The sequence below is a fragment of the Lampetra planeri genome, chromosome 21 (genome assembly GCF_965212315.1).
Source record: "Lampetra planeri chromosome 21, kcLamPlan1.2.h2, whole genome shotgun sequence".
In the NCBI taxonomy this organism is placed as follows: Eukaryota; Metazoa; Chordata; class Hyperoartia; order Petromyzontiformes; family Petromyzontidae; genus Lampetra; species Lampetra planeri.
The window spans coordinates 6,739,405-6,767,176 of NC_136127.1; the positions used below are offsets into that span (position 1 = coordinate 6,739,405).

The following is a 27,772-nucleotide window of genomic DNA, read 5'->3' on the forward strand; positions in this document are numbered from 1 at the left end:
AGCTCCCTCCGCAGGAATGTGTTTTTGATTTGTTCCACCGATCGTCCCGTTTAGCCAGCTGCCCGGCTATGTGACAATGAAGATCCGTGGTGGTGGTGGTGGTGCGTGACCACAGTAGAAACCAAAAGCGAAAGAAAAAAAAATCGGCATTGCAGAAAACGGGTGCAAGGGGTCCTTCAGGGTACAGGGGTCCTTAAGTAATTGAAATGCTACTTACGCGATCTAACCCCAAACAAACCTTTATTATGAATAATATTGGTCGCGAAAGCTTACGTGTTAAACTGTCCTTACGGAATATTTCACAACTCATAAACGAGGCATGTAATGGTCATACGCATAACACACGCGAATCGAAAACGTACAAAACACGTGGGAGCAAGAGGCGCCGAAAAAAGTGCAGGCGCAAGTAAGATCTGTGGTTTGACCTAATAGAGCAGGGGTGGGGAACGTCCGACCTGCGGGCCATATAAGGCCCGCGAAATCATTTGGTGTGGCCCTGCCAAGGCAACCGCAGGCGGAACTCGAATTTCAATAAATCTAGGAGCAAACCTGGAAACGCAGTTGCGAGTAGCAACATCATCAATAGCATATTCTTGGTTCTTTCGGTAAAGTCACGTAGAAGGGAAACAATAAAATAATAAAAATAAAACATAATAAAATAAAGTATATATTTTTATTTTCTTTATTTTATTATTTCCCTTCTACGTGACTTTACCAAAAGAACCAAGAAGACGAATCCCTGCAGTCACGAAAGCTTTAAATCGAAATAAAACAATCACATTTATGAATAACGAGGGGAAAAAACATCGTAACAGAGTAATAGCGCAGGCTAGAGAAGAAAAATTCTTACGACGTTTCGACTGCAACACAAGCAAATCATCATCAGGTGTTGCAGTCGAAACGTCGTGAGAATTTTATTGTTTTATATTTTTATTATTTTATTATTTCCCTTCTACGTTACTTTACCGAAATAACCAAGAATTTGAATCCCTGCAGTCACGAAAGCTTTAAATCAAAATCATCAATACCAGCTAACGTCACACGCCTCACCAAAGAGAATCAGTTCCAGCCATCACATTAGGGGTGAGTTAATTAAATGTTTGACCAAATATAACAGGCAAATTTTTAAGTTGATAATTTTGTATGGCCCGCGAATGATGTTATAAATATCCAAATGACCCTGGGCAGATAAAAGGTTCCCCACCCCTGTAATAGAGGACTAAAGAGTGACGGGAGTGAAGGGAGGGAAGCAAGCGGTGGGCCAGAAACGTGGAGCAGTAACACGGAAATCATTTTTATTTTGACCAAAGTTTTTGGAAATTGATTTTTTCCCCCGTATGAATAAGGAGGCACTTCAGGGGCTACGGGTAGGGAGTCAGATAAACTAAGTGGTCCTTTCGGTAATGAGAGGATTTGTTTAAGGGGCCATTTAGGATGAAGACGGTCCAGTGATGGTCTCTTCCGGTGGGGGGAGGGGGCAGAGTTGAGTTAATGTACAGGTTGGTCCAGATGTCTGATAATCCACAATTAACACCATTGGAACCTCATTTGCCAGTAAAAAATATGATAATTGTTTTTTTTACCCTTCTATCTGGCAACAAAACTGACACCTTTTTTTTACAAGGAGTCATGTTTGCATAGACCACAATACCTGCAGTCATAATGCAAACAAAAACATAACTCTGATAATGTGCACTGTCCTTGAAGTTGATTGGTCCACACCCGAGACAGCTTTCCCTAAGGAGAGACAGCTTTCCCTAAGGAAAGCTTTCCCTAAGGAAAGCTGTCTCTCCTTAGGGAAAGCTGTCTCGGGTGTGGACCAATCAACTTCAAGGACAGTGCACATTATCAGAGTTATGTTTTTGTTTGCATTATGACTGCAGGTATTGTGGTCTATGCAAACATGACTCCTTGTAAAAAAAGGTGTCAGTTTTGTTGCCAGATAGAAGGGTAAAAAAACAATTATCAATCCACAATTACTTGACCCCTAACATTGTTTCTCCTTTTGCATATTCATTTCTGTTGTAAATAAACCTTACTTTTAAAAATATTATAGATCATGAAATGGCGGGTCACAAGACATCTGGACCACGTTGTTACAGGCTGAAATGAATGATGAGTTCTATCGGGAGCGTTTAGAGCGTCTAAAGCAGAGTGCTAAAATGGCCATAAGAGTTTGTGTTGGTTATAGATTACGCGATTGAACCCAAACCCCCCTCCCTTCTATTATGGATAATATTGGTCGCGAAAGCCTCCGTGCTAAACCGCGAACATGGCATAAAACTTTTAAGGTGGATTCAGATGCTCCGGTGGTAGATGGTGTCACAATCATGAAATGTGTGCAGGGATGGTGGCTTGAACTCCTCCTGGGTTCAGACGTTGTGGAGACTCGGAGTGCTCTCGGATGAGCACGCACCGTGCTCACGTTACAGGCCACGTGGTGGGCAAATGGAGCCATAGTTGTACCGTACTGCTAGGCTCCCTCTACTTTCACCAACCCACGTTGGTCGAGTGCGGTGAGGTATGGTCCAAACAGCTCCCAAGGCCCTCGTTCAGCAGTAGAAGTATAATATAAAAAAAAACTTTTAAAAACACGCTTGTATGAAATGTACCCTACTAGCAATGGAAGAACTCCACGACTCCAGGAAGTGGCCCCGAGGCTTTCCATAACTTAAGGGACCGTGGACAATTAGAGCCAAGCCGAAACATAACATATACAACATTTTTTAAAATGTGTTTAATGATATAATATAGTATTGTCATCAGTATATGACATAAGTATACCAAGTTTGCAGTCGATACCATATTGGGAAGTGGGTTAAACTTGAGTTACAAGATTTGAGAATACGACAACAACAGAGTGAGTTAAATAAAAGCGTGTAATAAAAAGGAGGTGGGTGTACAGAATTCACGTGATTTATGGAAGGCTTTAGCTGGTTTAGAAATATAGAAATCATCATGATCAGCCACGGTCAATCCACTGTTGGATGTAATAAAAAAGGGTAACAGTATCTTTGAGGCTGTGGTCATCGAACAAAGACGGTCACTCGCATCGCGCGCTTAGAGACGCGCTTCTGCGGCCGTCTGGAACGCTCTTGCCTTCCGATATTGGGAAGCCACTGGAGCTACGCACTTTTAAATCATCTTCTCGATTGAAAACTCACTTCTTTGAAAGTGCTTTCTGTGGTGTTCAGTTTGCTGTCTACGTACGGCGCGAAAGAAGTTCAACATACGAACATAACAAGCGGCACCGCCATGTCCATTGACATCGATAGTCCTGCACGGCCACTGATCATCACTTTGCATTGGCCACGCGGGCAAGTGGTCAGAATCTTAATGTAGACCGGACGAATCCGATGATCTATTAAGCTCTTTGTCGCGCAGTGAGGACAGCGCGTGTGCACGTGCTAGCCCGTCTTTATTATAACAGTAAAAAAAAGTGTTCCTGGGGAGGGTTTTTTTGGTGTTCCATTGTAATTAGTTATGTAATTAGTGTAATTATTTAATTAGATAATAGACCACGGCTGGGACGAGCGGTGACTCATTGCAATTTACAAGCTGCTGGAAAGTGGTGGGGCCTGGGGGAGGGGCGGGGGGGATTACCACGTGACGTTCCCCCCCCACCCGCCCCCGTGACTCACAGGGGGGTGACGTCATCCCGCACTACTTCTCAGCTGCGGCGGAGCACAAGGCGGACTTCTCCTCCCCCTCCCTCTAATGTTGGCGGGCGGCCACGTGTGAAGCGGTCAACTCGATCGCTGCGCACGCGCGCTGTGTATCACTCCGCCGGTATCGGCAACCGGAACTCTTTTCAATAGGTTTTTTTCCACCCCCTTCGCCGTCCTGCGTCGCTCTCGGCGTGAGGTTCTGAGGCGATCTGAACACCGCGGTTAAAACCATTAAATATCTCAACTCGTGAACAAGAAGCAAATCGTGACCGGGGGGAGTGGCGTGACCACTTGGTGAGGTGAGATTGACGCGGTTGTTGAATGTTTTGTGGTAAAGAAAATAAAAATGTAATGGTTTACCATTTGGCGTGAGGCGGTAACGTTGAAGCGGACGCGGCTGGCGGCTTCGTGTGTTTCGTTTGTTGGTGATGTCTTGAATCTAAATTGTTTTAAACTGTGTAAAGAGTAACATCGACACGGTTGAGTTGGGAATGCTGATGATTGTAGGTTTTTGTTGTTGTTTAGAATCCCACAGAATTGAGTCAAAACCCGCCTTGAATAACGCGGTGATGGTCTCGCTATTGAAGGCCCCATGGTGGTTATTCGTTGTTAACTTTACATTATTATTTACATTAATATACATACACACGCGTACATTGTAATATAACATCTACTGTAATCTTGTGTGTTGTTATTCGTGCGATTTGCTTGACGGTGGCGACTGGTTTTGGTTTGTCTACAGGAAGGAAGGCGATTGTTATCGCGTTGCGTGGCTTTAATGTTGTAACCCTTAAGCATCATTGTGTTGTGTGGCTGTACTTTTTAAGTGTTCCTCGTGTATATAACGCCACGTTAACTTTGTGATCTCCATGAGCGCGTACCTACTAATACACACTTTCGCACGAGGGATGTACACTAACTTAGCTGTGTACAATGTGTACATTTTGTTATTAGCTGGACCTCTTAAGACCACGTTATGCCTGGGATCTCCATTACCCCAATGATGCTTTTTGTCTTCAAGTGGCTTTTAAAGGTTTTAATATTGACCCGTGTTTAATGTACCACGTATGTATAAACAGTTCTGATATTGCGTCGCTTTATAAGAGGATCTATCTAAGTGGTTTAAAAAAAAAATTGGTTGTATTTAAAGCACATCTCTTGTAATACAGTACTCTTGACCAGTGTGGTGAAGTATGGACAAATATCTTCTTGGTTCTTTCGGTAATCTAACGTAGAAGGGAAATAATAAAATAATGAAAAGAAAACATAATAAAATACAATTCTCACAAGAGGATTGTATTTCATTATTGTGAGAATTGTATTTTATGTTTATATTTTTATTATTTCCCTTCTACGTGACTTTACCGAAGAACCAAGAAGATGAATCCCTGCATTCGCGAAAGCTTTAAATCTAAATTATGATAAAATAACCCTTTAGGACTCGTGCGAGGAGAGGTATAGTAGTAGACCTCTGCGTATATTTCACCACCCAAAAATAAACCACATTTGGCTCCATCAAGCCTTCTGAACTGGTGATTTCGAACAACGCTTCATAGGTTTTGACTTTTTGTTTAACATCGTAGCCAGAAAAATGTGAAAATACTACACCTACGGTGCATGTACTGTAAATACTATACAATGTAGTGACTACAGTTCCACACTTAGGGGTTTTATGTGGAAAGAAAGGAAGAAAATGATGTGGTTTGTCCGCTTTTGGCTACATTGTGTGTTTTGCGTTAGGAACAAGAGGCCAAAATCTTCCACTCGTACACACACGATATGAGTGTGGGCTTTTCCACACTATAGGTCATGAGTCTAATCGCACGTTCTTTGTAGATACAGTGTACAATTAACCAGTTTAAGAACATTTATATCTGCAGATGGCAGAAACCCATCCTGTATCCTCGTCTGGATTTTAGGTTGATGTTTAAGTTAACAAGTTGATGTAAATGTAGCACAGCACTGTGGCACATGCAGTTATTGTAGTAATGGGATCGGTTAGTTTCGGCTTCTTTTGAAACCCATTACAATGAATGCGCTAACTTAATATACACGCGTCTATTGTTAAAACAATTAGTCCAATGCTTGGGAGATTGAAGAGATAGTGTCATTGTACTAATACACTTGAAAAATACTGTAAAGTGTTTTTTATTGAATGGAAAACGGGTGTGTAGGACATCTTGCTTACGGGAGGCTTGGTAAAGGCCCTTTCATGTGATTTAGAGTTGTGTAGGCTTGCATATACAGGATATGCCATCGAGTTTACTGTAATTATATTCCGTTACTTGAATATACTGTATAGTCATTCATGGTTGCTGAGCATAGACCCAAAACGCCAAGCTTCTGGCGATAAAACGGCACTAAACGTTGTAAATAGAGATGTGTTATCACGTTTCTTGAAATGGCCAAGGTTGTACAGAACCTTGGGGGGTGAAAAGAAACGGTTAGGTAGGGAATTCTAAAGTCGAGCAGTGCTGGGGGGAGAGAACCCGCGAATTGTTTGGAGCAGCAGTAGTAAGTGTTGTGGTTGAACGCAGTACGAGATGAAACGGTCCGTCTAGTAGCGTGAGTTTCAACACGAGTGAAGATTGAAGGTAGAATAACCATGGTGCGTATGCTGTATTCGTGATAAGAGAGTAGTAATAAGGAGGCGAATTGACTGCCATTGTGTGTAACCTGCAGTAAATCGTGAGTGCTGAATCACCAATCGACAAAATTGATTTTTACGTTGAATGCTATTAAATACTGTACAGTAAGGTGGTAGAAAGTGGGTGCTTTACTCCCGATAGGACTGCATTATCGCGACTTTTTCCGATTGTGCTTTACAGTAGTGATAATTGTTTGGAGTTAGGCTTTGGTACAGAAAATAAAACCAAGCTTTGATGCTTCATTGTTCATTGGTATTCCAATTCTTTGACAGGTCAGATGATATGGTTGCTTACCACGGAGGATTTTTTTTGGAGGTCAAGTCCATAAGCAGAGTGTATATTTGTGATAATACAAACGGTCAAGCCACATTACAGTATACCAGTTGAGTCTAATGATGCTAGGTAATTGGAGTTCCCACTACAGTATATTGATTGAATCTAAAGCGTTAAATAGGAAGTAGTTCATGTTTTGTGGTATCCCCAATGTCCGTTGGAATGTAGGGGATTGGACAGAAATAGAAACATACCCCCACATCATGTGGAGGTGCTGAATTCCAGTCCTCATTGGTAAATGTGGTTGCGTGCACAATCCTATGACTAATCGTGGCTTCTTTGCCGGCTTCTATGACCAAATTGTGTGGGAGGTAAGTAGACCGTGCATGAAACTAAAGCAACAACAGTTTAGGAATTGCGTAAGTAATGTGTCGCAACCCTTCCACCATCTAACAGCGCTAACTTAGTAAAAATTGGTAATGGATTTGTCAGGTCAACAAAACTCCAAATGCAGTATCGTGTTGATTTTTTTTATTGAGCTCTATTTGGGAAAGGGACCAGTACTGTATGAGATAATGATGTGAAGTATTTATTGGTTTCGTATAAAGGAAAAATCTGTGGCGTAAACTTTTGATCAGAACGTCAAGAGAAATGTGGAGCTCTGGTTTGTCGTGTTGGCTGGGGGGGGGGGGCATCTCTTCCCATACTGCATCGGTGTTTGCAAAGAGGGAAACTTTTATTCTACCCAGCTTTTTACAAATATTTACCAAGCACGCATGCCTTTGGGATAGGCTAAATTGAAAAAAAAAGTAGAATGGCTACGCTTGGATATCAACTGTAAAATGATCATGTGCTCTACATTTAGGATTTATTAGAGGAATTGGTATACAGTACCATCATGCATATATTTGATTTATTTTTAAATATTGTAGCCGTCCTTTATTGGGGGCCTTTGGTATACAGTTGTACCTTTATTTCACGTCTCCCTGGCGGCAAGTCTGCTTTTAATGCTTTAGCTGAAAACAACTGAAAATTTGTAGTCCGAGGCTCTCCATTTGTGAAGTAACAGAGCCCAAGTACTTAAAAAAATAAACTTAATGTTGGCATCCCTCCTGGCAGCAGTGTTGGGTATGCTTAAGGGTAAATTGTTGATTCGCCTAAGTGTTAGTGTCACAGGTTGAGAGCGTTGTTCAATAATTGATTATGTCATTGCCTGCAACTCTTCCAAAATGATGATTTAAATAACTAATCATTGCACAGTATTACAAACTACTTGCTTTTATGTGTAGGCATAGACACTTTAATTACATCTAATATTAATGGAAATACATGTGTAGTTAAAATAATCCCGGTGTAGGAAATTACAAAGTGGACAAAAAGGTCTTGGGATATTTTGTGCACCGCAGTCATCGGAGGGTGAACCCACTGATGATGAATATGGGTGTCTCTTCAACTTTTCTGGCGCTCTAGAAGCATTTGACACCGTCTGGTTAGAATTTGCACCTGTCATTGAGCTAAGTGCCCCCACACGCACACATGCCAGTAACGTTGCATGGATTGCTTTAGCTAAGAGGTTTTTTTTACTTTTGTTCACTATGAAAGAATGTAAATAGTTTTAATCTCCTATAATACACAGTTGTCATGGTAATTGTAGTGTAGGGTTTTTGAGCAATGGGTAATGGAAGGTATTTGTGAGTCACGGCATTAAGCAATGAAAAATATTCTGGAAGTAAAATGGAGGGTGCCCACCCACTTGCCTCCTACGATTTTTTTTGGAGATCTAGAAATGCATGTGGTTAGAACACCCATTTGAATGACTAATAAAACCGTCAATTCGTGTGTATAAGAGATGTCAGCCAGTATCTTTCAGAGGTGGGACCGTGAGGAATGGCAGATTTATGGAAGGCCTTCATCGAGCAGTGGATTGAGCCTGGCTATTGATGAGATTTGTTGCTGTTTCTATTATGTATAAATTTGCAGATGTGTTTGGAATTTACTGGCAATGCTGAGTTAAGTGTTGGCCATATGTTAGATGTTGAGCTCCTTGTCAGTTTGCATTGTTGGTTAGTGCTTGTTACATTCTTGAATTTGATTTAAAAAAAAATCTCTTTGTATGATTGGGACATCTGAAAGGTGTGCTTGGTTCTGTACCAGGCACGTACACATGACATTGAGGTGAGATGATATGGAAGAGCCTGTAGGTAGGGGTATACGGTATGCTTGTAATTTTAGAACCACTTGTACCAACGCCATCACTGGATGTTAAATTAAATGTGTCGTTGCTATAAAGCAGAACATGGCACAATCCACAAATGTCTGGTTCTGCCTCTTGTTGCATTACTTAGATGCACTTGGAATGATGTATGTTTTATATTTAACGTGTATTTGTACGGGAAAAATGTTGTTATATAAAAACGGCAGTGTAAAGTGTACATACAGTAGTACAGTAGAATAATGCCCCTATTGAAAATGTTTTAATAGCATAGTTCCTTTGGTACTTGGTGGTAAAATCTCCGATCCATACACAAGTGAATTTTTGTCATTTTTGGCTTATCTTGACATATTTTGTGGTTTTTACTCTTTTCAGGTGACGGTTTACAACAGCTTTGCTCTGAAATTACAGAACCCTCTAACTCTGGACATAAGATGGCTGTACAACGTAAGTTTGATTTGAAGTGCAATATTAATTATATATAGAAGTAAACATGTCATGTTTTCATCAAAAGGCGACATGTCCGAGCGGTCAAATGACACTTGTGTGCATGTTTAGTGGACCTATTTGTTTTTTGTTAATCATGAAAGCTGACCCGCAGAAACGGGTGTCGCGTGTTTGACATTCACATTGTTAATTTCCATTTGACTTCGTTAAAATAATAGCTCTCAAGTCTTGTTCATTGACCATGTGATGTTGATATTTAGTTTCAGCTTTGCATGTTGATTAGAACATGACCACAGTGTATTCAATATAGGCTTTCAAGTTTATTGTTTAACCTTCTGAACCCAAAGATCCACTCAAGTGTGTCGTGGACAGTATCTGCACAGCTTATTCTCTTGCTTTTACTAAAGATTAATCTTAATTAGGTCATGAGGGGATTTATTCAAATTTTCTGGCAGTAAGTCTGACATTTTTTTCAGCACTAGCCAAGCCTTAAAGTCTCTTGTCCTATGGGCTAGATTCGAGGATCAAGTTGGATTTTTTAATAGGCCTCTCCCATCGCGTGACACTGGATCTTGTTCACTGGCAATGCCATAATGACACCGGGGTTAAAAGTCTGCATTTTTCCAACAGCAGCATCGGCATGAAAGAGCAGCGATGCATTAAAGGCCAAGTGCTGGGCCCCCTAGAGCAAGCATTAATAACCAATATGCGTGTGCTGAGATATTGGATGTATGCAGAAGTGCTAGCTATTATTGCAGGTTGATGGCATTATGATTGCAACTGTAGGCGAACAAACATCTACTGCATTCTTTAAATTGCAGTCGTCGGGGTGTGTTGTCCCCAAACCTTACTTATGTTACATTAATAATAATGACATTTGTGTAGTGCTTTTTATCAAGGATCTCAAACCAGTAAAGGGCTTTAGTACACCAGGGGTAAATTGGGAAGAATCGGACTTCCCTTTCTGGCTCTGTCTTCTGTATTTTCAATTGAAATTGATTTTAAGCCACCTCGCTATTTATTTTCCATCCTGTGCGATGATTGGAAACTGCAAATATTTTGTCTTAATTCATTCTGCTTATGTTTCGTGCTGCCAGTTGGAAAATATTGAATGTTTTTTTAGAATTCCTAAAATTGCTTGGATGTACATCTTACGAGCCGTTTAACATAATACAGAAGAGCCAGATAAAATGTGCTTTTTTAAAAGTCTGCATAAATTGGGTCGGTCATCTCGCCGAGGGGGAAGTCCCCGGTGGGATTAGTGAAGTGCGGCGTCATCAAACAGCTGTGCCATTATACAAAAGGGGGGCGGGGGGGGGGGTCCCTTGCGTTTGTCCTTCAGATGCCAATACCATGTTTACGTTCGAAAATTTGACCTTTTTTTTGCCCTGCAGCTGACTTCATGGAGCTCGACATGGCAATGGAGCCTGACCGCAAAGTGCAGGTGACCCAATGGCAGCAGCAGTCCTACCTGGACTCTGGCATCCAGTCTGGCGTCAACACCACAGCGCCCTCGCTCAGCGGCAAGGGAAACCCTGATGAGGGGGATGAAACGCGCATCACCTATGAGTGGGAGCAGAGCTTCAACCACGGTTTCACTCCTGACAATGTGGCAGGTACTTCGCACAAATCGTCTCTTTCCTGACGAAGCGAGTGTATCTGTTTGTGAGAATGGTGCATCCAAATTACTGCTGCCAGATGCTTCACCCCAGTACTCTAGTTACTCCACTGGCTCCCAATTGTAATCCCACAAATTTCAAGATTGCTTTCGGTGTCTTTAAGATCCTCCATGGGCTCGGCCCTGCCTACCTCTCGCTGCTTGAATCGCTCAACTCTTCCACGTGCACTCCAGCAACTAAGACATTCTTTCTAAATTCCCAGTTAACCTCTTGCTCGGTGGAAGGTCCCTTATTACCTACCCGATACTGCCCCATAATTGGAAACTCCCTTCCCCCAGTGATATCCTGTTGACCTGTTGCCCCTGTTTAAGTTCGGGCTCAAGATATTTTTTTTCTTTGCCAATAGCTACCTCTATAAAACGAAATGCGCACACTGATTTTTCACAGCGTCGTGAGATGCGATTGCACTTAAATGCTAAAAAAATCTGCTATTGTTTTGTAGACTCGCACAGAGATCCATAAGGGTTTTATATAAATCCATGGACCCAAATAGAAACCTGTAGGCTCACGTCGGGACCTCCTCGACTCACCCAGATCTCGCTTCATATTTTGCTCCGCAAAATAAATATGCAAACTTGTTTCTGTATAGTGTCGCATTACAATAGTGTACATAAAATAATATTATTTTGTGGACTCTCACAAAGACCCCGTCTCAACATAATATACATGGGCACTTTCTGAATTGTGCTTTGAGATGCATTTGTATTTAGATGCTGTATAAATCCACATTTGTAATTGTCTTGCGAGTTGTATCGTATAAACAACGAGTGGACCATTGGCGCCGGCGTCCCTCTGCCCAGACGTGGAGAGCCAGTTTGCGTCGTCGCGCGCCCAGCGCATCCGAGCTGCCATGTTCCCGGAGACGCTGGAGGAGGGCGCCCAGGTGCCGTCGACTCAGTTCGACACGGAGCAGCCGACCAACGTGCAGCGCCTGGCCGAGCCATCGCAGATGCTGAAGCAGGCCGTGGTGAACCTCATCAACTACCAGGACGACGCCGAGGTGGCCACGCGCGCCATACCCGAGCTCACCAAGCTGCTCAACGATGACGACCCGGTAAGCACAGCCGCCGCCAGCTCTTGTTTTTCTGATCTTGCCAATTGCTCGTCAGTGCTGTGGATGCGTAGGCTTTTGTGTTTTAACCTGGCGGCTCTTGTCTGTGATACCCACTTGCATAATTATAACACTGCCAGGTGACAATTTTATTTCACTGAAGGGCTCCGGTTAACATTTTTGCGAGCACTATCTGTTGTACAGGACTTAAGAAACTACTGTTATGGTACGATGGTTCTTCCTGAAGACAGACATGCTGGGGTTAATTTATCACTTTTTTCTTTATCATTTCATAACATTTAAAATGCAGTCAGTTGCCTTGGTATCCTGGTCCATTGCTGCGCCACACCTTTCGTGAAAAATGTAAAACTTTTTGCAGCCAACTGCATTAACTTGCCGAGTGGGAATTAAAATCATGTAATTTATCTACCACTCTGATGTGCAGGTCGTGATGGGACATGCCGCGATGATGGTGCACCAGCTGTCAAAGAAGGAAGCTGCCCGCCACGCCATCATGGGGTCGACGCAGATGGTGTCGGCTCTTGTGCGTGCAGCCCAAAACACCAACGACATGGAGACTGCCCGCTATGCTGCTGGTGCCCTGCACAACCTCTCTCACCATCGCCAGGGTCTACTCGCCATCTTCAAGTCCGGTGGCATCCCCGCCCTTGTCAAGCTGCTCAGGTACAGCAATCGCTTGACTTTCAAGCGTGATGGGAGGGCCTTGGCCTGGTGGAGAATAGCTAGACTGGCAGCCAAGAGGGGGGACACGAGACAATGTCCAATGTGAAGAGGTGAAATTGGCTCGAGTGCAGGTGCTAGGTCAATTGTTGCATCTCGGAGAAGCAACAGCATTGAGGGGGAAGGCCTTTGTCACAACAGCGGTTTGATCATGGCTGGTGATTTATCCTGGAGAGCATAAGCTAGGCTCAATACATGCTTTGGAATGTTTTGCCATTTCCAATTTAAGGAGTTTTGTATGTGGGAGGAAATTTCACATGAGGGGATTCGTACACAGCAGATTAAAACTCAAGCGTTTGTGCAGATGTTTTTAGTCACACTTGTGCTGTCATGTCCTGGACATCTTGCATTTCAGCAGATTTGTTTGTATCTCAAATCTGCTTGACCCACCAACCCTCATCTCCTAAGTGTGAATTATTCACATGCCAGAGCACAATTGTTTTATTTGGTACTGGCCTTGTATCTTGGCAACATAGTAAATAGCAACAATGAATTATTTCAATGTACATCCATAGAGCCTTGTCTATAGGTATATTGTTTAGGCTTTTGTCCGGTATTTCTGTATCTGAATGAAATATTTAAATTAACTTAACGTGAAACACCTGAGGCACAGTGTGTCGTGGCAAATAACGTACTGCGTTGAGCGAGCCTGTTCTTTTGTTGACACGTGGCTTCACTCTCACTAGCTGTCCGGTGGAGTCAGTGCTGTTTTACGCCATCACCACGCTGCACAACCTGCTGCTGCACCAGGAGGGCAGCAAGATGGCCGTGCGTCTGGCGGGCGGGCTACAGAAGATGGTGGCCCTGCTGAACAAGGGCAACGTGAAGTTTCTTGCCATCACCACCGACTGCCTGCAGCTGCTGGCCTATGGCAACCAGGAGAGCAAGGTGAGGCTGCTTGCCATATCCCAATAAGCCTGTTTATTGAAAAATTGCTCATACTATAGTGTTGGACCAGAGTTTTTCGGATTCCAAAGTTCAGCACTGCGACAGTTAAACTGTAATATATATAAAAAAACATTTTTTTTACGTAATTTATTAAAAAAAATCAAGGATGTTCCTTTTGATGTAAGCTGTACTGAATGCTAATGGAAATATATGAATCGGAATAACTGCTGTTTTTAACCTTAAATATATTTCTCATCTTACCTAATTTGGTGCCATTTGTAAGATTTCAATCGCGTCTTTTTTTAAGCAGTGGTAATACAAGACTGTGATCTACCTTGAATGCATGTCCTCCTTGTCTAGCTGCCCTTTTGATGTATTTTGGTAATTTATTCTTGTAGCCTCAGTTTATCTGTTCCATATAACAATTATAAAAAATGGTAATCCCTTTTTTGGCAGTCCTTCATACAGCAGTGGTTTGCTCATGGCTATTGCTGATGAATGCAAGGCTGACCTAAACTACCCTTATCCCCAACAGCTGATCATCCTTGCCAGTGGTGGCCCCACGGGGCTGGTGCACATCATGAGGACCTACAGCTATGAGAAGCTGCTGTGGACCACCAGCCGGGTGCTGAAAGTGCTGTCCGTGTGCTCCAGTAACAAGCCCGCCATTGTGGAGGCTGGTGAGTTACGTGGGCTGCATGCAGGGGGACAAAGTAGAAGGGAATATATTATGGCGATGGCGTACGCCGATGCTCCAGCACTTTGGAGACGAGGGTTGGTGGGTCAAGCAGAGATGGTTGAGATTCCATTATGCCAAATGGGCTTATGAACCTATTTCTGCAGATGTTTTTGTGTTAATATTCTTGCACACGTGGTGTTTATGGTTTCTCACACACACAAAATGTTCTTCAATGGAATTGGCCTAATAGCCCTATGCAGAACCTGCCTTTATTAAATATAACCTTGATATTCATTGAGGATTTTTCAGGTAAACTTAAAATGAATCGCATTACGAGGGAGGAGAGTAGCTTACTGAAAAAGGATGCAAAATGACACCGACAGTTGACCCATAAGTTTCGAGTCTGAATTATTTAATACAGAAATTGTACGAAATATTTTGTTTAAAAAAAAAAAATTGTCAATAGCTTAAACGAATACATGAGTAAACATGATTATTGCACCAATAAACTCTGATCTCAGTATTACTAATTATAGCAGTAGGTTATGTACAAATGAAAGCAGTAGCATTTTTTTTGTACGATAATTTAATTCCTATTTGGACATTTTTATTATAAAGCACAGAAAACAAATTAGCATGTCATTCAATTACATGTTGACTTGCATCTTTTCGTGACTGCATGAATTCGTATTATTTGTTTTTTACGTGACTTTACCGAAAGACCCAAAGAATATCAAATACATGTTCAGTTGTCTTTCCTCCATTCTCACTATTTTGGTACTTAATTTTCCCCCACATTTAACATCATTTATAATTCATGTTCTGGCCAATTGAGATTGCACCAAAGTCCCATTTGAAATGTGCATGGTGAGGAGGGAGTGGTGTGACTGTGTGCCTCTTGCTTTGCATGAGTGGATCAAAATTGACACTTTCTCCCACTAAAGCGAGAGGAACGGATTGTGTTCCTGTCAAATTGTGTTTATTGGTACACTGACAGAACAAGCGCATACTCTGAGTCCCTTTTGATATGTATAAGAATGGATCTCCTAATTGTGCTTTCTTATATATATATTTCTATGTGCATGGCTGTCATTCCCAGCTGTATTCTATAATGCAATGGTTCGCAGCATTTTCTGGTTCAGCCCTTTTCCCCTGAGGGAGTTGTGGGCTTTTTTGCGAATCACTGATGCAAGATCATGCTGATATAAATGAATTGCCTTCCTTTCAATCCTGTTTATTTGCTGAAAAGTGTGGTGGTGGGGGTGCGTAGCTTTTGTGCTGCTGCCTTGGGCTGTGATCTAGATTTGCTTCATCAAAGGCAGAATTTTTTTCATCGCTTTTTTTAATCATTTTTAGTGGTGCCTATAGCCTGTTTTTACTGAAGACCCTTTTCGAATGTTATATTGTTCTCCAATGTACATGGTGTAATATTTTCAAAGCTTTCTGCATGTCCCAGCTGAAACAGCAATTTTTTTTTTTTTACTTGAATGTCTTTACTACTTCTGATCTTGAAAGCAAAGAAGTTGGGCCAGGTTAGTACTGCCTGGGAATATGAGGTATTTTAAGCCAAAGTTTTGAGGTGACCATGAGATGACAGGACAGCAATTTAATATTTAATTTGTGGGGCTTTGAATTTGACCCTTTCGTAGGCTTTGGTGTTTGCCTTCTGGTTTCCTCCGACATAAAGCCAAATGTCAATAGAATGGGCCAAACATCGCAATGCGAAGACTCTAACAAAACTTGAGACACTGATTTGCAGAAAACAAGTGTTCTGTACTATGCTCCAATGTAAAAACTGCCCACCTTTTAACCCATACTGTAACCAACATAGTGATGTATTGTCAAATAACTCCTACCGCTCGCATTGAATTGGGAGGAGGCTCTCTTCCAGCAAATGTATGGAGAAAAGGGCTAGACATGTACACATGTTGACAGGGCACAAATGTATGTCTTGTAACCACAGGTGGGATGCAGGCTCTGGGAATCCATCTGACCAGTCCGAGCCAGAGGCTGATGCAGAACTGCCTGTGGACTCTCCGCAACCTTTCTGACGCCGCCACGAAGCAGGTGATTTGATTCTCAGGAGAGCTGGCAACATCAGGCTCTAAAGAATGCTATCTGGTGTAGACCAATCGGTTTCAAAGACGATGCATATATTACCAGCGCATGTGTTTGTTTGTTCACAAGTATGTGGGTAATTTGGACATGATTCCTTACCAAAAGTTTCTGTTTGGTGTTTTAATATCTTAACACCCGTTGTATTGCCTGAGAGGGTAATGCCTATTCGTATATTTTGATACTGACGTGGGATGTCATGATAAAACATCTGGCTTTGTGAAATAAAATCAATAAGAATCCACCAACACTGTCCCATGTTCACCTCCGCTCCCCCACTGAGTGAGCCGTGGAGGTAAACAACCCACCATTGTTAGTCACGGGAAGTGAAAGATCTTTGTGAATAAGCGGATGAGATTCTCAGCCCCTTGTTGCCTTCATCAGTGCTGCATTTCAGGCTGCTGAAAGGTGTGGGTGGATGAATAACAGTGGGGGGAAGGGGGGCTGGGGTTTTGTGGATACTTGTGGCGGGCGTGAGAGCCGGAGTGGTTCATGATGCTTTGTTTGCTTTTCAGTATAGCACACAGTAGACTGGTCCACTACTGTAGGCATACATAGATTAATTTATTAAACTTGATCGATCAGCTCACGATGAGTGTATCAACTCTCTTGTAAGAATTGATTATTTTCAATTCCTACCTGTTGTGTATAATTGGTTCATAGACCCTGTAGACCACCGGAGTCTTGACATGGTGACCGAATTCTGACAACAAATAACATCGTAAGGGGGGCGAATAGTTATATACATGCACTAGTATAGACTAGTGCATGCATGTATAGTATGTATACTGCATTGTACATGGTGTACTATGCAACGTTGCAATTCTTGTAAAATGGCCTTTTGTGAAGCTGCTTAAAGGTGAACATGTTAGTAATCAGAATTGAACTTTAAAACTGTCAAAAACGTGTGTCTCCCCCACAAAAAAGCAATCGGGGCTGTAATTGTGTTATGTGCTGTGTTCTTTTGTCAGGAGATGAAATATTGTGGCCAGTTGACATTTAAGCCTAAGGTGTCGCTCTCAAACTCTCCTTATTGTAGGTAGTAAAATAAATAAACAGACGAGGCTCTCTTTCACCACACAAAAAATATTAACATTTTGTGTCAATCAGCCTATGGGCTTTCTAGATCCGTGTTTTTCCATCAGCATTTGCGCAAGTGCTGATGAACATGTCGCTTTGAATGCGCACCCTATCTTATTAGGTTTCGAAAGCTAAGCAGAGTTGAGCCTGGATGGTGCTTATATGGGTAACTACCATTCGTGAAAGGGCAGTGTATGAAATGGTGTTCTGCGCACTCCATTCTTCGCTAATCAGTCCTGACCAGCATGGTGACATCTAGTCAAATATCCCTCATGGCCCACAAGGTGTGGGGAGGACATCATCCAGCAGTGGCTTGAGCTGGCTATACATGCACACACACTGTTTAAGTACATAAACTGGACCAGTTTCAACTTCAAGTTTCAGCAGATGAAAACAACATGATGACGCATATTGTTCGTTTGAATGTTCCTGAAAGCAAGTTGTGCGTTGTGAATCTCCAGGAGAACATGGAAGGTCTGCTACAATCACTCGTGCAGCTGCTGGGCTCTAACGATGTGAACGTGGTGACATGTGGAGCTGGCATTCTCTCCAACCTCACATGCAACAACTACCGCAACAAGATGGTCGTCTGCCAGGTGTGCCTGTGTTTTCAGCAAGCCAGCACCGCTGACGAAGCGAATCGTTGAAAGGTGGCCATCGATGGCTACAAGCATTAGGAGCTCGGTTTATTGTGCTTGTTTACCGAGAGGAAAAGATGAGTACAATCATGAATTTTCTTCATCTAGGAAAGCCTTGCTGAACCTCGACTTTCAAAATGGGTCTTGTTTTAAGATATTGGGCCAAATACGTGAGTTTTGCATACAGAAGTACCCAGATAAAGCCCAAAGCTCTCATGGAATAACGTGAAAAAGATCCACACGCACATCTCCTGGCCACCTTTATATCTCAAGTGGGTTTGCATTTTTTGCCTCAATGCTTTTGTTACTGGTGAGAGCCACCCCTCGCTCGCAAGCCCTTATTGAGCGATGCGTGTTTGTACCGCACTCGTCCCAGGTGGGTGGTATCGAAGCACTGGTACAGACTGTACTGCAGGCGGGTGACCGTGAGGACATTACTGAACCAGCTGTGTGCGCTCTCCGCCACCTCACAAGCCGCCACCCTGATGCGGAGTTGGCCCAGAATGCCGTGCGCCTCCACTACGGCCTGCCCATCACTGTCAAGCTTCTGCAGCCGCCCTCCCGCTGGCCTCTTATCAAGGTAATGATTACACCTCTGGAAAAAGGCAGCCTGGTGGTACTTCTTTGGATGTCTTATGGTTGTCAGGAGTTTTTCACGAACAGCACTCGTTCCAACGGCTTGAGTGGGTTGGGAGCTTTAATCTTGTTTGTGTGCATTCTCTTGTGTCCTACAGGCTGTGGTTGGGCTGATCCGTAACTTGGCACTGCTGCCCGCCAACCACGCCCCGCTTCGGGACCACGGCGCTATCCCGCGGCTTGTGCAGCTGCTTGTGCGTGCCCACCAGGACACCCAGCGCCAGGGAGTGGCTGCCAATGGACAGCCGCAGTATGTGGTGAGTGCTGCTGCAGTTGTGCTGGACCTCCTATTGAAGGCTGTGGACATGCATTGTTACTTAAATGAACGGAAATTATTAAGCTTCACCAGCAAATAAATTGACTACATATATAAATAATACATATCTAAAATGTGATTTTATTCTTGCACTATTTATTCTACGCATTCCTTGCAGGAGGAGGCTTATGGATCAAACGACAGTTATACAAGATATTTTTTTTTGTATTGTAAATACTCTTATATAAAATCATTGTCCATTTAATCATGATGGTTCATTTAATTGCAAAGGAGATGATCCATCATAACATGTTTATTGAAAGCTTAACTATTTGAGCCCACTCCTATTTTTTTAATTGTTTTTCTAATTTATTTGTTACGGCTTATTTTTGTCCATTCAGCTTGCTTGTCTAACCACAGGTCCTACCTTGATAAACCTCACATTTCAGACGTGTTTAATTTAAAACTCGGTTCCCAGGTTCTCTACCTGATGATGATGCTCAAAGTCGTTCGTGAAATGTCATCGGTTGTAAATTCATTCTAAATTAGAAGTTTTCGTGACTTCAAATTTACGTGTCGTTTGTTTCGTGAAGATACTTTAACATCCTAAATGATATTTTTTTGGAAAAAAAAACAACTAATAGTAAATGCACAATTGTCGATTGTCTGCATTTTATATGGTTCCAGGCTGTTTGGCCTGTCTCACGGTTTCGTAGCACAATCACTTGATTGCAAGCCAGTTTAACTACTGTGTTGCAACACAGGGGGAAGCAGACTCCCCTACTTTCCCCTCCCTTGCCTTCCCCCGTAACCCTCCACCTCTTTAACACATGAAAAAGGATTATTTTAGCAGGTTTTGGTCAAAATATTTTCTTATGCAGCCTTAGGTGTTATGTATGAACTTCTTTCACACCATACATAGCCAACCGTGCTCATCGGAGGTGCGGGTAAAGGACTACAAACCAAACACAAACTGTTATGTAATGGGACCTTGTATGAAAAATAAGTATCTTTTAAATGTTTCACTTCACGTTCAGTTCTTCAAGAACACAACCCATACATCTTGAGGTATGCCCGTACGTTGGCTAGTATTCAAAATTATTTGTAAACTTGTGACAGTCTTGTCAGGAGATGGAGAGTTAATGACGAGAATTTTGGCATAGAACTACCACAGCCTAATCCCCAAAACAAATAGGAATGTTTGTGTAATACTCATTTAAATTCGTTTACCTAATTGATGGCTGCTTGGCACATTATATAGAAAAAAGGTCCACTGAACTACACAGCGCTCTTTCAGAAGCGACCTGGTCACAAATGAAAGCTCAACGAAGTGGCTTATCACGTGGAAATTTATAGCAACCAAATACTCTAAACTGTCAGAGGTACAAACAGAACACGATGTGAATTCTCCAGAATGGAATTGAGGAGCACTGATTTACAAGGTGAAAGTGACAAGTGGACTTCATACAATATTAATATTGTTGCTAGTAAAGTTATGACTTTAACTGGTGTCTGCTGCATGTGCTTGTGTTGTAGGATGGTATTCGCATGGAGGAGATAGTCGAGGGCTGCACCGGTGCGCTGCACATCTTGGCTCGTGATGCGCACAACCGGAGTGTTATCCGCGGCCTGAACACCGTACCGCTGTTCGTCCAGGTGAGTTTGTTTAGTCTGCTTTCCTCTTACCATCGTTGTGGGAATCTTATGCAATTGCATTGTTGCGCACTTGTAGGGTGTCCATTCTAAAGCAACTGTTTATAAAGCAAATTGGGGGAAAATGTATGCATTATGCATGGCCTATGTAATACTTTGCAGCATGCATTTATCTTCAGACGTATTTAATTAAGAATACGAAGCTGTGACTGTTAGCCGTCAGGGAAATCTGTTTTCATTTTTGAAATTATCCTTTTGGCTTGGGTCTTCCAAGTTTTGGCACTCTTTGGATTATTGTGGGCAATTTTCAATAGGGTAAATACCTCCTAAAAACATCTAATTGAAATGGTTCTTCACCTTCCAATTGGATTCTGCGCCCAACATTGGCTCCCGTGTTGTGATAGCTCGCCAATGAGTCGCGCACGCTATTTGTATGTATGAACTTATTTTGCACCGTACGTAGCCAACCGTGTTAATCACAAGCTATTTTGACTCTGAGCATATATTAATTTCTTAACGGGGTTTGCCTCTCGGGTGTCCCTTACACATGTAAGTGGTTTCATGTCATTGAGGTACAATTCGGTGTACTGAATACTTGAGCCTGAAATCTAGGATAACGGAGGTAGTTTACAATTATTTTTTTTAATATGGAGTTGGGCAGGACCTGTCGACCGGACATCAGATGACAAATTGCATTTGTTAACAACCGGGAGGTAGACTAATGGGAGGAAAGATGAGTGGTAAGTAGACAATGATATTGCGGGATTCGTTTTAAAGATTTGTAACAAACTGGATGGAGTTTAATGGATTGTGAAGAGTGGCGAGCATTGTGTGGGACTTGCCAAATAGTAGGATGTAAATGGCTAACGCTAGGATACGTTTAATAATCTGTCTAACCCTTGGAACAGAGTTTTTGTTTAACAACACGTGCATTACAGGATTTGAATTGGTCACATTTTTGTTTATCTGACCTCCGGATGCCTTGTGGGATGAGTGTGCCAGCCTTGCGCATGGTTCCCATGGGATGGATTTTTTCCCAAAACTTTACTGCACTCTGCCCTACCCGAAATAAAGCTGGCCCTTTCAGGCTCTTAAGCTGAAACCATGCGGTTAAAGAAAGGGGCCTCCCCCCATCCTTCCTTGCCAGCTGCTCTACTCGAACATCGAGAACATCCAGCGTGTGGCAGCCGGCGTCCTGTGCGAGCTGGCGCAGGAGAAGGAAGCGGCCGAGACGATTGAGACGGAGGGAGCAACGGCGCCGCTTACGGAGCTCCTCCACTCGCGCAACGAGGGAGTCGGTGAGGCGTGCGCGCTGCGCTTGTTCGCGAGTTGTAGATGCATTGTACCGTTGTGTCGGTCTGCTTTTGGAAATTTGATCACACTCCTCAATACTCCAATCCCTCCACAGGCTCTCCAATCCCCGAACAATTTGAAGATTTTATTTTTAAGATCTCCTGAACTCAGCCCCTGCCTATCTCTCCCCTATCATCTTAACTACTTCCCTCCATGTGCTTTGGTCCAGCAACCAAGGTCTTCTTATGAATGCCCCAGTGAATATTCGGTCAGTGGGAGGTCACACGATCTGTTCTGATGCCCCCATAGCCTGTTCAAGTCTAGGCTCAAGACTTGTTGTTTTGCCTTTGACAGACATTCTCTACAATAAATATCCCAACTTTTTATTCATAGCATCTTGATATGCGTTCTATTTTATGCTCTGCATATCAAAATTTTATTGTAGAATTCTGGTGGTTTAGGCTGGTGGGTTTGTTCTTGCTCTATTAATATTAGGAATTTAGGAATCAAAAAATCAATTCCACCTTACAGTACTTGAAGTAAAATATGCATAGAGTAAGTATGTTTCATGGTCTTTTTTTGGAAGGTTTAGGGGGGTAAGTTGAGGACCACTGAAGTGAATGACCTTTTTGCATATATGGAAAAGATCAGTCCTAGGCAGTGGTGACCTTTTGAGGGAGATCTTCAGCTTGGACTTAGAATCGAGGGATGGAGTTAGCCAATACAGATGGTCATAGGTAGCTCTAGAGAGCAGGCGCAGGAACAGGGAAGGAATAACCTTATTGAAGGTTGACTCGTAGTTTTTGCATCTTGCATCTTGCTTTCTATTTGTATAATGAAAACGGTGGTTCTCATTGCATTTGTTTTATATGTGGTGTCTGTTGATTGACATGTAAATATGTACTTCACGCTTGCCTTTGTATTTTATGTTAATATTATTGCCGCCACAGCCACATACGCTGCCGCGGTGCTGTTCCGGATGTCGGAGGACAAACCGCAAGACTTCAAGAAGAGGTTGTCGGTGGAACTCACCCACTCACTTTTCCGTGATGACCCAAACGCGTGGGGTGAGGTGAGCAACTGCTGTGGTGTGAACTTTTCACAAGTTATTTATGCACAAGCATCGGTATTAATTTCAAAACATAGATGTTTCTGTAAGTAATCGGTGACAACTGTCAAGGCATACACAACCCAAATAAAGCTTCTGTACATATTTCCAAATGCTGTCCCAGGTTGTCGCCATTAGTGATTTGGCAATGTGCTTAATCACGATTTTAAAGTAAATATTCTCATTAAACTTAACTCCTACCAAGACAGCCTGAGACACGCAGCCTAGATATGTACTTGCAATATTTTTTATTGCATCTGTCATGCAGCATCTACCAGTTAAATTATACTCCAATGTTGACATCAGTAGGCCTTCCTGTGCCAGTTTTTGAGCATCATCGATGGAATTTTTTAACAATTGCTAAGCGATTTGCACGTATTTGGCGGTACATGGTGCGCAGTATAAAAAAAACAAATTTTTGCACGAATTTTCATTTTCCCTGCGATGTGCAACCCCCTGTCAGAAGCTCTTGCAGGGTGCGTCAAAATTATTTCTCGATTTCAAAGCAGTCGGAAGACAAATGTTTCGAGCAGCTGAACGAGAAGTGTCGGTGTTACCGAATGGCAGCAAACAGCCTGATGACGATTGTCTGCTCCATGCTCCAAAAGGCAGATTTGACTCCTGCCCTAGACTTGATCAGACGGTTCCTCCATTCAACGAACCAAAATCAATACTAAATATTGCCTTTCTGTAGCAAGTCGGTCGACAATAAACCTTCGAATTGCGTCAGACTTGGCGACAGAGTCAATTAAAGACAACAGATTTGCTTATTCAAATTTTGACTGTTTTATGAGGACTGGTGTGTTATGCTCCACCCGTGTCCCACCAAATACGTCCATTTAGCTTAACCTTTCTCATTTGTGTTCGGGGACATTTTACGCCGAGCTGTATTTGAGCATTGCGCGGGTCAGACGAGCAGTCTCCACTGCTATAAACAATTGCACGTATTGCATCAACAGGGTGGCGTAATGGGCGCTGACCTTCTGCACCAGGGTGACCCGCAGTACCACCAGGACGGCATGTACGGCAGCCACAGCAGCCTGCATAGCGGGCCCAGCCCGATGCAGCATGGAGGTACGTAGAAGTGCACCTTTGTCTAATCTTGCTTTTTATATGAGTGTCAGTTTTTGGCCTTAAGCATATATTAACAACAATATGATGCAAATATATGTCATTATATCAACCACACTTCCATAAAACTAAGCTTAGGATATGTACAAACTTTACATTTTTGCATTCTCATTCTTCTTGAGTGTATATGAACCACATGCATTATTAGAAAAGTGGTAAGGAACCTTTTCCTTACTGAGGGACATTTAAATTATATTGGCAGATCCTCACTGACATTCCGGTGACGAAAGTAGCTGTGCATGCTAAAATTAGAAAGTTTACAGGTAGTCAACACTCCTATGGATAGATTCTCCCCCCGAATGGTAATGTATAATTTTCACCATTGGCTCAGGGCTGTAAAGAGATGTGTACTGCCTCAATGCTCAGGAACTCACTTGATGCAGGTAAATGTTTAATCTTTGTATATTTGATGCAATATGGAGCTTATGTTCTTATTCTAGGTGGCTACATGGGGGAGCCTATGGGTCTAGACCCCATGATGGACCACGATCTGGCAGGGCCTCATGGCAATGGGCCTGAGTTCCATGACATGCTGCCCGAGCTAGCCCACCCCGGCGGGCCTGATGTGGACATCGGCCTGGCACCACATCCCACTGAGAACGGCCACGTCGCCTGGTTCGACTCGGACCTCTAACCACCGCAGCACAGGTGAGCTAACCCCCTGCCACGTAGCGTTGGCAAATGACACGATGGTGGGGCACCCTCGTCATAGTTACAAAGTCCTGGTTTTTGCTGCGACACTTCTGGTTTCAAAAAGGGTGTCCCGAAGCGAAAATTCGGATTTTGTGCCAGTTTAACATTTTCTAACTTTACTCATGATGTGGGTGCAGAGGACAAGGCTACCTGAATAGTTGGTGGGGTTAGGAGAGTAGGCAGTGCCTATGAGCAATGGATGGGGCCGACATCAGAAAGTGAGTGCTCACCGGGTGGGGGTGAGTGGCTGAGTCGGTGACTTTTGAAAAGAAGGCTGGGCTGCTGCCAGAAGATGAGAATGCCCAGCTCTCCATGGGTCCTGGATGATCCGCTCAGGAATAGATAGCTTTGCTTTGTTAATGTGTGGGTAACCATAGTGATGGTACCCTTCACAAACGTTTTAACAAACGTGTGCTGGAGTACAGCCTTTAGTGCATAATCTAGATTTGATATTTTTCGACGTTTCGATTGCAACACAAGCAATCATCATCAGGTGGGAAAACCACAGCAAGCCTGTAATGTAATCAACAATGCTTGAGATCCAATTACTTAATTCAGCTGTTCCCACCATGGGGCTACGGGTGCTGGCTAATGATGGATGCAGAGTTATCGTTTTCTTATTCTACCGAGCAGTTGTTTAAACTGTAATTTCAACATGCAATGAAACCCTTTGTTAGAGAAAAAAATGCGAGACATGGGTTAATTGGGAATACACTGATTCTTAAACAAATGCATGTTTAAATTGAGTAAGGCACTGCATTTATGCAAAGAGCTAAAGTACCAAAACAAAGGTTATGGCTATTTTTATTTAGCCACTTAGAAACAAGCAGCCGGTTAAGATGATCTTAAAGCATTTATGTATGGTGAAATAAATATATATATCTATTTTAACACTGGTGGGATTCATTCCCACATACTCCTTTAATGGAAACTGTGCATTGCTACCGATTTATCTTGCTGCTTGCTGTGATTTTAATTGATTTTGTCTGCTTGACCTGTGTGCTTATTCTTTGTCGTTTTTTTAGGCAAACTCTGATCCGTTCATCCTGTTGACCTTGGAAGGATCCATTGAGATGACCTGAAAGTGCCTCATCTTCCCCACCCAAAACTTTCCAAAAAAACAAAACAAATTTGATCAATTTTATTCATTACACTAGGTTATTTTTTACGTGCTATTTTTTGAATGGCTATTTTAAGTAGAAGTTGTTTTTGTAAGAACTGTATTAGATTTTGCATCGTACCAAATCCTCATTGCCTCATGGTAGTGCGTGATCACAAGCTTTCTAATCCTTAAACACATTTTGTTATACTGTAGTAACCTTTTTAATATTTGGTATTATTGAATTCATGACTGGCATGGCACTCACCTATTGTGCTGCATCTGGTGTGTTTTAGTGTCCTGTACGTGTAGATGTTGTGCAATGACCTGGCTTGGTTAAGTGAGACCCATGGGAATTGGTCACTTGGCAGCAGATTATTGGCACTGAAAAGAGCAGAATAGTCCGGATTGATTTGTTCACAGCTTATAGCAGAAAAGGAGGGTGTTCCAAAGTAAACATTCCACACCTGTGCAGTAACAGAAAAATACCACAAGTGGGGACGGCATGTGTGGTGTTAAATAAAATAAGCAATTTCCTTAATGAGTACGCTGTTCCACAACTGCCACTTCATGACTCATTCCTATGGATAGTCCTCAAATGCCTTGGGCTGTGAGTTGAAGTTGATGGTTCTTCAAATTAACATTTGACTGGCATACATTCTGTACATGACTCACCATCACAGGAAGTGGCGTTTCACTGAAGCCGATTATATAAATCTGGAGATGTTAACTTATTCAAAATGTGGCACATCTTGGAGCAAAGTAAAGTTAAACTTTTTTTAAGATACAAGGTATTTTCAATGATTGTTTTTACAATTTAAATATCCATTGCATCAAACCATGGATCTTCATGTGATTAAGTGAATATGCCGCAGTGTTGACTCCACTTTGTGTGCATATCACTACAGTGCTTTGGTTTGCATACGAGGGAGAATATGAACTGCTGCGGCAGATTAACTTGTTTGGAGATATTTTTGCCATATCACGAGTGGCCGTCGGTATGGTAATTAGTTGTGCAGTGTAATTTCAGGTAGAGTTTGCGCCTCTTGACAGTGTGTTATTCATTGAAATGTGTGTACGATTGACATTTGGACAGAATTTTTAGTGGGCTTTAAAAAAAAAAAACGGTTAACCCACTCCCCATGATACGGTTAAATTGTTTACATTTGAGTTAGTAAAAATAATGCTTTCAGAATTGACTTTCAACTTGCATTTTCTATTTTAATCAGTTTGTGCTGTTTAAAGGGGCTCTGATAACTGATCATCTCCATTCCTAAATTTATAAAAAAAAAATACCTTGCACTTTCTTCTTAGTAGTGCATACACAGCTTTATAATGGCGGCAATATCGCACAGACGTAAGCCAACGCCACACTAATCGTATAGGTGCATGATGTTTCCTGGGTAGGAGTCCAGTTGTGTGTTAATGCCTATACGATGAACATGTCCAGGGTGTGGGCTTCGGAAGTGTTTTTTTAAATTTTAATTGGATTTTAATTATGAACAACCTCAAATTTTAAACGACTAGATGAAAGGGCAGAAATAAAACACGCATACGTGTTTTTAATTGGTGGCAAAAGACCGGCAGAAATTTGGATTTATCAAAGTTTACTGTCATGCTGGTATCAAAACGTTTGCGGTTTGGTATTTTGAGAAGGATTAAAATGTGCCGAGGCTTGCTTTAGTAACATGTAGCAGGAGATCATTTGCAAGTTATTGTATGTTGTACATTGCCTTCTGCATGGCTTTTGACTTTGTTTTAACCAATAAAGGATTCTGTCTCTA

At 42.4% G+C, this 27,772-nt stretch overlaps 1 protein-coding gene across 3 annotated transcripts; it reads left to right on the forward strand.

The window, feature by feature from the left end:
- The first annotated feature begins 3,819 nt into the window (after positions 1-3,819).
- LOC144724602 (catenin beta-1-like) lies at positions 3,820-27,772 on the forward strand. Of its 3 annotated transcripts, none has more exons than XM_078603871.1 (17): positions 3,820-3,967; positions 9,177-9,248; positions 10,643-10,864; positions 11,728-11,981; positions 12,424-12,662; positions 13,406-13,607; positions 14,143-14,287; positions 16,250-16,353; positions 17,943-18,077; positions 18,496-18,699; positions 18,854-19,012; positions 20,548-20,667; positions 21,812-21,962; positions 22,908-23,029; positions 24,025-24,139; positions 24,637-24,844; positions 25,915-27,772. In XM_078603871.1, the coding sequence occupies exons 2-16, from the start codon at positions 9,236-9,238 to the stop codon at positions 24,828-24,830; spliced, it is 2,379 nt and encodes a 792-aa protein (XP_078459997.1). In that variant the 5' UTR covers positions 3,820-3,967; positions 9,177-9,235; the 3' UTR covers positions 24,831-24,844; positions 25,915-27,772. The 3 variants fall into 3 exon arrangements, with proteins under 3 accessions (XP_078459997.1, XP_078459998.1, XP_078459999.1); XM_078603872.1 differs by having other exon boundaries at positions 3,820-3,962; XM_078603873.1 differs by lacking the exon at positions 3,820-3,967 and adding an exon at positions 4,071-4,093.